Raw genomic sequence first — 13,221 nt, forward strand, 5'->3', positions numbered from 1 at the left:
AGGAAGGAGGGAAGGAAAGAAAGAAAGAAGGAAGGAAGAAAGGAAGGGAGGAAAGAAGGAAGGAAGGAAGAGTGAAGGGGAGAAAAAGAGAGAGAGAGAGTAGGAGAGAGAAAGAAATGATAATAATAATAATAATATCATCACAAGACAGATAACTCTCAAGGTTGCACCGGATTTCTCAAATAAAGAAATAAAATAAAGAACACGTAAATCACACAGCTTTAATTCCTGTATGTCGAGAGTTTAAAAAGTTTAAAAGGCCATCCTATTTTTAAAAACTTGTTATTAAAGAAACAGGAGTCATAGTGGAAGAAACGAAGCAGAGAACGGGGGTTTCTCGTTGGCATTTGGGGTGCAGAATCAGGCCAGATTGTGGTGGGTGGTTCCTAGGGAATGTGTGAAGAAATGGCCACCCATAATATGTGCCCCTGTGTAGATGCAAACATTTAAGGCCATATTCTGGGGGGGTGGGGGTGGGAATATAAGAGCTGCCATCTTTCCTCCCATGAAAGACCCTTGTCTAGACCCTCTTTCCATTCCATGCAGTTAATATTTTCACATTACTGACTGGTGTGAGGACCTTCGAAAGACTGTTCTCTAATAAAAACAGAGGCAGGCGCAGAACAATTAAGTAGAAATACTGCCGTCGGATAACTGTGGCTGTTGAAGGTTGGCTGGCCGCCATTTTTTTTCTGGGTGAATTTTCTCTCCGACCCATCGGGGTAACCTGAAGAGCCCCTGAAATTTCTTCTTGGCTCATTAATAGTAGATTTAAAGGGGAAAAATTCTACATTAACTCAATGCATTCCCAAGCCGGGCGCTTCAACTGCACTTTATGGAGAATAAAAGCTGTGCTGATATCTAAAGGATTTAGGTGCTATCATCATTAGAGGCGGTGGGGAAAATCATTCAAAAATATCCGTTAACAGCGTTTTAAAATTTCAAATCAATGAATGGGGGTTCAGACACGGACTTTTCCGGGCATTCGTTTCAATGCCCGCTTATAGGGATTGTTAAATCCACTTTTAGATACGGAGTCAAGAACCAGGGCACACTCGTTATTACGGGGCAGTTAATACTGATTAAGACAGAGTTCTTCCTGCAGCAAGTGAAAGAAAAGGAAATGAAATAAAATAGGATTTGGAAATAATAATAATGTTTACTACTACTACTATTTCCAAACTTCTACTTGGCCTAGAAATATTCTGCAAAATTCAGATTCATTAGAATTTAAATTGATCAACGAATGACCTCTGTCTGATTTTGAAATTTGTGCATTTTTTAAAAAAAAGTTGGCTGAAGAGTGGTTGGGATTTTCTGGTTTTTAAGGCTCAGCCCTCCACCCTCTTTCAAACAGAGATTAGAACTGTGTGATTCTGTCACTTTGGATCAGAGAGAACTGAAGTTTATCCAAGGGACGGGGAAAAGGGGAAGACAGATTTGAAAATAGGTTAGGGGAGCAGGAACACTGGCTTTTCCAACAATGCAGTTGGGATAAAATTACGGCATAACCAAGAGAAACCAACAAATGGGGGTGGGTGGGGGGGTGGGGGAAAAAAGAGAGAAAAAACAAAAAGCAAAAAAAAAATCCAACTAAAACTGAAAAGTTTTCTTTTTTTTTCTTTTTTGGAAAAAAAAAAAGAGGAACAAACCGGGGCAAAAAAGAAAAAGAAAATCCACATGAAACTGAAACAAACGAAACCAAGATTCTTCAAAAATTATAGTTCTATATATAGAGAGAGATAAGAGATAAAAGCGCACAGGTACACAAATTGGAATTTAAAAAAGTAGAATTAAACCATCGGAAGGGGGGAAAAAGTAAATCTGAACAAAACAAGAATCATAGAATCCGTCCCAAAAGAAAAAAAAATTAAAGGATCAGCATGCAGATTTCGCCGTTTTAGACATTCTTCCGTCATGCATCAGGCCCAAACGTCCATACAGCAAGGTAACCATTACGACAGAAAAATGCACATAACGCAGCAACATTACCAACGGATGCAGAGAAAGGCCCACAATGCAACTCAACTCATCACCGACGAGACCCAAGAACGAGCGGATCTCGGTTGTAATCTTTTTTTTTATTTTTGTTAAATATATTTATATTTATATATATATATATAGGTAGAAAGATATAGAGATTTCTTGCTTTCTTTCTCTCTCTTTTTTTTGGTTCAATTTCAATCATATTTGCAATTTTCTTTTTCAATAGGAAAAAAAAGATATCGATCATATAGATATATTTCTCTCTTTTTAAGAAATGTAAAAATGTGGGTATAAAGAAAGTAAAAAAAGAAAAAAAAACACACCAACCTTCTCGTAGCTCTGAGGGATGTTAAGGGGATTTTGATGCAGAACACAATGACATGAGGAGAAGAGAGAAAAATAGGGGAAACACAGAGAGAGTAAAAAAAGGCCTCCACGCTGGCAACTGCAAACTGACTTTGCTTTCGCTTTTCCGTCTTTAACTAAAAAAAAATTATAATAATACTCTTTCTCTTTTTTTTTCTTTTTTGGAAAATGTTTAGAATTCGCCCCACGGCTCGGAATCCCGTTCCTCCGAACCCCCTTCGTTCTGGCCCGTCAGGACCACCGAGAAGATTACGGCCAACTTTTTGTTAAAGACCTGGGGTTTTTTTTTCAGGGGGTTGTTTAAAGAAGGTTCCAGCACTGTGCTCGGCCAATTTCGCAGTGCACTGCCCATCGCTTGAGAGCGCCCCCACCTGGAGACCGTAAAATCCCCATTGGCAGCCCCGGGGTCCACCCCTTGCCCCAACCTTACCCAGCCCCCCCCCCCAGACTGAAGGAAAGATTAGAATGTACATTTTGCCCCCAAATCCATTTCCCGTCCTCCCGCAACCCCCCTTTGATGTTCTCACCACTGCTCTTCGGACATTCTTCGAAATATTTCGGCCGGTTGGCCTCAAGAAGTACACCGAAACCCCAAGATGGCTCAAGGCATGTCCTCACTGGGTTTTCGCTGGGAGTTGAATAATGAGGATTCAGGGTGACCCCCCCTTTTTTTTGCTGACCACTGTAAAGATCCACCCCTGGTGCTGTAAATTTACATTTTGCAGCAGACTACAGGGTAGGTGTGGATAAAGGAAATCTCCCCCACAATCCGCGGTGGGAGAACGGCTGCAAAAACCCAAACCCAAGTCGGCCCATTGTCTGTTTCTGTGGCTCGTGTTGGCGCCGTTTCTCGTGCTCCTGGGCTTAGCCCCAAACGGGGGACCCTGTGTGGACATGCCTTAAAACCACAATTTTTCTGACTTGGCTTATCTCTTGTTCCCATCCAAACTTATTCATAAACAAACAAACAAAAAGTGGGGGGGGGTTGCACCTTAGATCCTGACCCACCCCCGATAATTATTTAGAGACACAGGCATGTCATGGGAGAAATAATTCAAAAACAAAAAAGCAAAACTAAACAAAACCAGCAAGCGTGTTCAACACTTTTTGGAAAGCAACAACAACAGAAGGAAAAGCAGTGGACAGAACCCGCATCCCAACGACACATGGCATCCCCCCCACTTCACCCCACCTTTTCCCCAGAAGGAACACATTCGAATCTTGTTCCCCATCCTCGTTTGGGGAATGATTAAGATAAAGAAGAAGAGAAAAGTTATTAAAAACAGCATTACAGCCAGCCAATCAAGCGAGCTTCCATATACTCCTAGGCGTCCCCCCCCCGGAGATCCTAAATGCCATAGGCATGTAGGAAGTTTGAAAGTCATCATTTTTTTTAAAAAAAGCACAACTGTGTCTGAAAAAAATGGAAGAAGCAAATTTTGCCATTATAGTTGGTTCTTTGAGGTTGGGACAGTTCGATTTTTAATCACCTCTTTTCTGAATGTAAGCGATTCACCCTGGCAGTTATTGTTCTAACATGATGTAATGCCGGTCTTGTGCCACAAGGTGACGCTAGCATGGAATAAACTCCGCTGAAACCATTGGTTTTTAGGACGGGAATCTATCAAAATTTTAGGAAACTCCCCCATTTGGCTGTAGACTAATAGGACACACAAGTCCAGTTTCATGATAGAATGAAGATAATTCACATCAAATTAGAAACCACAGAGAAGAAAATAGAAAAGAAAGAAGAAACCCATAGATTTGTGGATTGTATGAACTCAGCGTTAAAAATTTAACAATCTTGGAGACAAACAATGAAATAAGGTTTCCTTTGGCATAACAGCAGATGTTAATATTTTATGTCGCAGGGTGCCAATCCAAAAGTTGAGACAAACATTTGCATAACAGACGGGGCGTGTCCTTCCCCAACTCCTCTTTTTGGCCAGATAGTCACGAAAAGGCAAGTAACAAAGAAAAACCTTCTCTTAAAAAACACACACCAGTCAGTGTTAAAGAACAAAGAAATAAATGAAAAACAGCACTGTTAGGCACGCCCCTCAAATGAGATAGAAATTGTGACAGATGTTTCGTCTGTACGGTGCCGATATGACTTTGTATTCATTAAGCTGAAGGGAATGCCTAGCATGTATTGGTATGTGCCAGGGATGTCAATAGCGCCAATGGCACAAACAGGAAAACAAGGACATCATCAAACATTTCAGAGACCATCACATCACATTTCTGCTAAGCCAATCATCTGCTGTGTGGAACTTTTTTTTTGGTGAGGAGAGGGAAACTATTAAAACTGGATGCTGTGGCCCTCTCTTTTTACAACTGAAGAAGCATATTTAGGTATATATACACCCCAGTACCAATCTAGTCCTTAACACGAAGACAAGAAAGCGGGGTCCATGTTGTTTTCATGAGAAATGAGCATTTCAGACGGGCTGGAAACTCATAATTAAAGGGGAGCAAGTGAACCATTACTGGCTTTGGAAAATTGGTGGTGGTGTTGGAATAACAGGACTTCTCTTCCAAAATATTCAGAAGAACCATTACCACTCCTATTCCTTTCCTGGTTGTGATCTGGCTCATTTCTTGGTGAATCGTTTGAGGAGGAAATGTGCAGCTAATTTGATACCTATGGCTTCAAATCTAACCCAACCAGCACCTGTGGTTTTTTTTTAATTTTGGTCTTTGGCGTTATAAAACATATGTCCCTTCAAAGCGAACTTCTGTTGACCTGACTCTAGTGGAGAAGTCTTCCCGCTTGAACAGATCCCTTAAACCAATAGGTAATAGGTTTCTACAATGACAGAGGTTAACACGTTCAAGAAACAGCCCTTAACATTTTTTGGGAACCAACAGGTGTTCTGGGTCCTTTCCATCAAAAACACAACCAAACCAAGTTTTTTTATGCACCACAGTGGCACAGAGTGTTGTCCGAACTGATTTTCGTACGTCCGCCTTCAATCCACACCCCAAACCATAATCACATATGTGTCCCGTTTGGTTTCTGGGAAGTTTCATTATGGAGTTATGGACTATTCCCAAGTTAAACCAAGGAAGCTAAAATAGGAAGCCATTGAACCAAGGCCAACCTCGCAAGCTTTATAATGTTGCAAAGCAGAGCCTGGAAGGGGGGGTCAGCTTTCTGTTTGAAAATCTGAGATCCCAGGGATCTTCCCAAATGTATTCAAAATTACAGGGAGGCACCCATCCACTACCCCCTTGCTAAATTCAGCGCTAATGTTTTGGGCTGTGCATTTTGAAATATGTCTCTCTTCATTGAAAAAAAAAATAGAAATACTGTAAATATGAAGCCAACCTATCCTTTACTTTGAGGAAAAAGAAGGGGGGCCGTGATGGAGTCATGCAGAACTAATGGGTGAAGAGTTTTTTGGGGGAGGGATTTTTTTTTTTCATCAAAGAAAGGGTTCCAGACATTTGATTTGCAAAACGAGCCCAAACCAGTTGGGTGGGAGCTGAAGCAGTCTTGACCATTAAAGGCTCCTCCTCCACCAGCGATTCCATTTAGGGGAGGCAGGAAGAGCAATGAATCTGCTCCGTTGGGAGCCCACCCTTTGGACAAGACTTCCAAGCATTTCAGGACCCTGGAAAGCTCCTTCTAAAAGTTTGGACCAGAATGGCAAAGAGGGATGCGGCGGATGTAATTCTAGGACAGGGGTCTCAAACTCAATTTACCAGGGGGCCGCTGGAGGCAGAGTCTGGGTGAGGCTGGGCCGCATCAGATTTTCCGCCAAGCGGAGCGAGAGCCAGAGGAAGCCGCCCAGGAGTTTCCTTAACCTGGCTGGGGCTCCGAGGAGGAGGGGTGTGCGAGCCCTGATCGCCAGCCACGACCCCCTCCCCGGCTCCTTCTTCACTACCACCACCACCAGCAGCAGCAGGACGAAGAAGCGGAGAAGGGATGGAGCGCCAGCAACCGCCTAGCCGGGGGGGGGGGACAACGACCTAAAATAAAAAACCGTCACAGAAAAGCCCCCATTGGTACCTGCGAAATTAAACAAAATGGGGCGGGGGCCCCCACAGTTGTGTGTGCACGCACGCACGCACGCACGCACGCACGCACACAGAGGCCCTGTCTTGGGAGAGAGCCGGCAAGTGAGGCGAGGCTTTTGTTTTTAATTCTTGACAGCAGAGGACACGTGGGCGCTTCGGGGGGCAGGCAAGGCGAGGGCCACAAACTATCATCCAGTGGGCTGCAAATGGTCCCCGGGCCGCATGTTTGAGACCCCTGTTCTAGGACATTCAGTGGGATTCCCGGGGAGCAATGGGGCCTTATTTTCTGCTCCCCGGCTGATCAATGAGCCATCAGCCTCAGCTACCCTTACAGTGAACCATCTCCATAAAGATTCAAGAATCCAGGAAATCTTGACTGGTCTAAACACGGCTTTGGACCCATGATTTTCACACTTCACTGCAACCTCTCACACCCAGTTGCTGGCTGGCTGGGGTGGACAGAATCGATCCAGGGCTGAGGATTTAATTCAGAACTAAAAGATTTGTTTAATTCCTCATCTTCGTCAGACGGGAGGGTGGGAATTGGCCCCGTTGTCAGCATTTTGTCCAGAATTTAAAGGCAGCGGCTGTCGGAGGCCTGCGCAAGGGAGGGATAAACCCAGAATTTAAACTTTAATTCGTAACTTAAAAGTGAGAGGTTCAGGTTGAGAGCTGGATACGTGGGTCTACTCGGACATTGGCTACTTAGGGGAAGGAACAGAGGAGAGGCAGCTCCATTTCTCAGACTGGGGGTACCATATCATTTGGCCCACTTTTTGAGAGAGCCATCCTGGCCCGGCTGGGGTGGCTCCCGCTTCCGCCATGGGCGAGTCGGACACCCTTCGGCCCCTTCCCAAAACGGCTTCATTGCCAACCTTCAACCCTTCTAGAAAGATAACAACAGAGTGACGCCGCAGAAGGCCCTCCAGGGGGTGTACATAGAGTTGCATTTTCCCATTCTGGTGAGTCACGGCGCTCCCTACCTCTCACGTATAGGTTAGCAGGTGAAGAGTAGCGCACGCCGGCGCTGTTGCTTGCCACGCACTCGTACTTCCCTTGGTCCGTCTCCTCACTGCTGTCGATCTGGAGGCCGCCTAGAAGAGCGGGGAGAGAGAAAGAAAAAGGAAAAGAGAGGAGGAGATGCCAAGAAAGATGTTAATTTCAGGGACCGAGGGAAGGGGGAGCGAAACGCTCAACTCAGCCTTCTAGAACCAGCTCCCCGCCTGCTTTTCCACTACCTCTCCCATCGTTCCTAGCTGGGGCCAAGGCAGCTTGTTCGCCCGCGGACATCTGAAGGGTGTCAAGCTGCAAAAGGGTGCTTTTACCCCTCCCTCAAAATCATCCTTCCGGGATGCACCTGGGGCCCACATTTCTTACGTACCTCCAGCAGTCTATTAAAAAGAGTGCTTTACACACACCCATATCTGATTACGTTCAATGAAACGTATTCTCCTGTACAAAATCCCTATTTGTGGACGGCTGGATTATGGCTAAGAACCTGACCTTCGGGTCCCAGGTGACGTTAAACCATCTTTCAGCCTTGAATACTTAAAATATGGACACGGGGCAATTCCTCCAGCCCATCAGCTCAACCCCTGGGCTGCCTCTGTCAAACGCCCATTGGTCCTTACATCACCATTTCTCTTCTCAGGAACGGCATCCAGTCTGCTTCCATGGCTCTTTACTACCCCAGATATGTGGGGGTCTAGTTGTAGGTGGGTGTGAAGTCTATGCCTCTTGTTCCAGGGGATCTGAGAGACATACCCCAAGGAAGGTTTTCCCTTTCTGAAGACCAGCCCAAACCTTTCATTCCATCGGCATCAACTGTAATGTTTTTCAACACTCCACAGCTTGCTTTGATGGGCCCTCACATCTCCCGACGTTCAGCCCATGATGGGAAAGAGCTCCCAGGTGAGCGACAGCCTCAGACCTGTGTCGACTCCTTCCCCGACACAACAGACACCACAGTGAGGTAGGGCAGTATACTCAAGAGTTGGAACCAGTAGTTTTGACCCCAGGTGTGTGTGTGTAATCAGCACTGTCTCCTCCATGCTGGAGCAAGCCTTTATTAGCCAGCAAGGAACATGTCTAACTTCCCAATCTGTCCAATTGCTTAATGGGATTGCTAGCTTAAATGATCTTTGGTCTGATCCAGTAGGGTTCTTACGGGCAGGAGAGCAAAACAAAGCCTCCATCTACAAGAGCAGTCTACCTCAGATTACTAAATCCTTCGGACTACCTACAATGGGAGCCCTTTCTGCATTTGTGTCCTGGATGTAGATCTTGTTACCTGCTGTCCGATAAGGATACTGAAGCAGGCAGGCCTTTGATCTAATTCAGTACTCTTTTTTTGTTCTTTAATCCATCAAGAGATATTATCTTCTTCTTCCCCCCTCTCCCGGCAGAAAAATAAACCGTGATTTCATTAAATGTCCCCCTTTTGCATGTTCTGGATCACAGCTGAGGATCATATTAAACCTCACCACCTTGTCAGAATGTGAAGAAAAATGGTTATTATCATTATCAGGTATTGCTATTATTATTTTAAAGATAACCAGCAACAGAGATACAACTCCAGGTTTTGCAGCTACAAAAAAGTGTAGTTTTCAAAGGCATGTGATAAATTCCAAATGGGCAGAGAAGTCGGAAAATCTTCTTATAGATTTTGATCCCAGAAAGGAACAGGCTGGAATCTATCCAGCAACAAGGAGATAAAATATATATATAGAGAGAGATAATTTATACCAGTGTTAAAAATAAAAAGATAGAACTGAGTGGAGTAAATAAATTGGAAGGTATGGGAGAGCAGACACAGGATGACAAGACAGGAGGCAGAAGAAATTGGGGGGGGGGGGGAAGATATCCACAACAGTGAAACATCGACAGAACTCCAGCTTGAAAAAAATCGCACAACCACACAGAACTGGTTATAATCAAGGGGTAAAAACGAGTCATTTGGGAAAGGATCAAGTATGTGCTAGTTGTGCGTTCAGATCTGCGCACAGCTTTGCTTACCTCGAATTGGAGTACCTTCTGTAAGTAAAAAAGCAAAAAAAAGAGAGGAAACAAACAAAAGAAGAACAGAAGTGAAAAAACAAGTTGGAACACTAACCCGGGGAGTTTTCAGGACACGCCAGTGGGAGGAAGGAGCGCAGTGCAGAGGGAAGACTATTCCTGGCTGGAGAGGCTCTCCATGTTGCTTTGTGACCAAGAATAAAGGTGCAAGGACATGGGGCTGTTTAAGATGGTTTGGGTCTTGGTGTTCAACTTTGTACAATGATGCACGCATTTGAGAAAGAAGAGTTTCTCATGTTGCAGAAAGAATAGAGGAAGGGTCTTAATTTTATTTAAGAACATTTGTTTTGGAAGTTGAGGTTTCAAGGAAGGTTCAATCCAGGAAGGCTCAGGAAAGAACAGCGCTCGGAAACAACACGTCAGATGCAATGGGTTAGCGTCACAGGTGGTCTTTCGGATGAAACAGAAAAATGCAGCTTCGAAAGGGCATTCCCAGAGTTCACCTGAAAATATTTGTTTTAAAAATCCCAAACGAAACCTTCTGGGATGTGTGGGCCGTTAAAAGCAAAAAAAGAGGAACGATTTGGGCTGTTCACACGTTAAATCTAATGCGTTGTTTCCGAGCGCTGGAACAAGCCTGGAGGAACTGCTGACCGGGGGCAGAAGGAATGATCCGATTCGGCACGAGGTGAGCTATGAGTTAAAACCAACCCTTTTATCAAGAAGCAGCCTCCATTCTGGAGCGACAGGGTGGAGAGAGTCGACTTGGGGTTTTCGGGCAATGAGGCCGATGGGATCCCCATTTGTTGGGACCCGTGCCAGCCTGGAAGGGGGTCATGAGCCCCACCACCAGCCGGTGACCTGCAGATTTGGCTTTATTCAACCTTACATGCCAAAATAGCATAGGGAGGGGCTATACTGTTGTAATCCAATCCATGGCCTCTCCAGAAAGGAAAGGGGCGAGAAAGATAATTAACTCTCCGAAAACAAACACCCCAAAGCCTGTTTGGGTTAGACCCACAACATCCGATGTCTCTATTCTTAAAAGCCCTACTATTTTGGACAACCAGATTAATGGGGTTAGGTATGCCATGATGGCATTCTACACGTAACCAGGTGCACTGTGACTCACTATTTTATTTATTAGATTTTTATTTATTTATTTAGGATAGCACAAATGGATATCAGCATCTTCCACCCTCCAACTCATAGCCTCTCGTTGTCATCCAGGTAGCCTGGAAGTCATCTTCCTTTCAAAACTACACAGCGAGGTCCTTTACCCCACTGGCGTTCCAAGAATTTTTTTTGTCAATCAAGAAAGGTAGGTTATTTCACTCTCTAGAGTTTTACCTCAATCCTGGAAACAGAGCAAGAGTTGATCTCTAAAACTCAGTCTCTCTGTGAGAGAAAGGAACTGTACCGTCTTCCATCTTTATGTAATTTTCAAATATCTCTTTCGCAACAGGACCAAGGTCACCCAACCAAATCTGTGGCAGAGACCCCAATTTCATCTTTCCACCTAAGCCATCTGCTTTCAAATGCTATCCCCCCCACACACATTAAAATTCTTAAATATTCTTCTCTCCAACATTAAACACTCTGTTTTCAGGATAAAAGGTAAACTATAACTTGGTTATTATATAGTATTAGTCGCCGTCAGTTGGATGGGAAGAGGAGGAAACTGTTACGTGGTTAAAGCTGGTTAAAAAGATCTAGTTAAAGTCAGCTTCTGGCAAGTGGAAAGGTTAAGGAAGTTTAAAGGAAAGGTGTTAGCAATCTAGTTAAGGGGATAGCTAGTTATGTGTTAATAAAAGCAGGGCTACATAGCCAAGAGGAGACAGTTCAGAAAGGAGGAGAGGTAAATTAAGTTGGGCTAGATTTTGCTAAAGGAACAGCTCAGTGGCTTTTAAAGACAGCAAGAGAGAGAGAGAGAGAGCGAAGAACAGGGTGTGTGTTAAACAGAGGGTTACGGAGTTTATTCAGTGGAAACAGAACAGCCTCAAACATACCCTTCTGTCTCAGAAAAATAAAAATAAAACTCAAAGAGTGGAATAATCATTGTAATAAAAATCTACCATCTGTGACAGATCCCGGGAGACTTTTTGGAACAAGAGTGAATAAGGACAGCATCAAGGGGGAGGGTTTGGTCTATAGGGTACAGGCTTGGATGGGAGACATCTTAGAACAATTTGTGGGGTATTTACTCCCCCCATAGGAGCTAATTGCTCAAAGCTTTTGGGGAACGATCCAGGTCCAAATGGCAAAACCAGGAGCTGAGCTGCGCAGTAGGAGAGAAAATTCGAGTTATTAATTGATACCATTCATACTAGGAATGGGCGGGGATGCGAACGCATCCCAGATTGAAACCATCTGATTCTGACTCAATTATTATGAACAGAAGCAGAAGGCCCGAGTCCGGTCCGAAAGCAAAAGGGGATTTGCCACTTGATTCAGAGGTGGCGCATAAAATCAATTTGGATGAGGAACGTATTTCTACAGCCTACAAGGTTATTTTGTAAAGTAAACTTTAGCATGAAAATTCCTGAACCTATCGGTCTGAAATTTAGTCAGCTGTGCCCCCCCCTCTTTTGGATCTATTATGTCTCCTCATTTCCAAAAGATCGGTGTAAAACCAACAAAGATAGTCATTTTTGGTTTTTCAAATAAGCAAATGCCCAGGTTTTTCACGATTACAAAGCAGTCTGGATTCGGGTACAATGTGCGGAGAAGAGGGAGGCCAGAGGGAACCCACACACACATCTAAATTTGGGATCCAGTGCTGTACTTTCCTCTGTTTTGCAACTGGGCTTCTTCAAATTCATTTGGGTTTTTTTTCAGCCAACACGTCCCATCTGCCCCGGCCAGGAGAGTCAAAGGTGGGAATAAGAGAGTCTAAAGATTAGGGATGAAATCTTCGGACTGTTCAGACAAATCCCAGCATTCCCCCAGGCGGAGAGATACGCGACTGTGGCTCGCCTGGAAGAAAGGCCTAGACTAAACCGAAAGGCTTTGAGGCCTAGCTTCCTTTCTGAACAGGAAGCTTGGGTGGAGGCTAGGCCTAGCTAAGACTCCAAGCCTTCCATCTTAGGCCTTTCTCCTAGGTGAGCAACAGTGAGGTGTCAATAAAGTGTGTGCTGGGCAGGCAGAACTCCCAGAAGGGAGAATTCTGGGATTTGTAGTCTAAGGAATCCAAAAATCCCATCTCTACTAAATGCGTGCTGTAACGCCCATAATTGGTAACCTGGGTTTTTGATTAGAGGCACATTCTCAAGGTGCACATGAGGATCATCTAGTCTGAGGAATTAAAACAAGAGTGAGGGGAGAGAGATAAAAGAGTGGGATAGTAAGACACAGATGGTAGATTTTTCTCCCCCTTGCCTGGTTGGAGTTTCACATCTAAGAAGCCCAAAAACCCAGATTTTTTTTTTTTTGTAAGGTGGGGAAGAGAGGCAGTCCAGCCCCAAAAGATGGGGTGGTGCGCATCAATGCACTCTGCACGCACTCAGGGGAACACTTTTGCAGTTGTCATTCCACAGACCCCCCTCCCCTGGGAAGGGAGACATCTGATTTAAAAGCAGAGATTTGAAGCCCCCCCGGGAAAGGGGAGAGGACACTTGGCTTTTATCGGAGGGGGAGTGAAAACACAAAAGATCGGGGGGAAAGAGGGGGAGATTAGGAAAGGCCATATCTCCATGGTAACCACAGGAAGACAGTCCCCCCCAGAAGGCCGCACACATCTGCCGGCAGAATTCTCCTGAGAAATGGCGCGTGCATGCGTGCGCAGTTTGTGTGTCTCAGCGGTGTGTCAAGTGCGCTCTTCAAAACAAGAAA

General features: G+C 44.6%; 1 protein-coding gene across 1 annotated transcript in view; it reads right to left on the reverse strand.

The window, feature by feature from the left end:
* The window catches only part of PTPRS (protein tyrosine phosphatase receptor type S), a 203,668-nt gene that overhangs the window by 80,955 nt on the left and 109,492 nt on the right, over nucleotides 1-13,221 (reverse strand). Inside the window, exons 7-8 of the mRNA XM_078378875.1 lie at nucleotides 7,359-7,469; nucleotides 2,314-2,325 (exon numbers count right to left, since the gene is read on the reverse strand). Of these exons, the coding sequence (XP_078235001.1) occupies nucleotides 2,314-2,325; nucleotides 7,359-7,469 (123 nt within the window). The remainder of the gene's footprint in view (nucleotides 1-2,313; nucleotides 2,326-7,358; nucleotides 7,470-13,221) is intronic.

Source organism: Pogona vitticeps, chromosome 7 (assembly GCF_051106095.1).
Source record: "Pogona vitticeps strain Pit_001003342236 chromosome 7, PviZW2.1, whole genome shotgun sequence".
Lineage (NCBI taxonomy): Eukaryota > Metazoa > Chordata > Lepidosauria > Squamata > Agamidae > Pogona > Pogona vitticeps.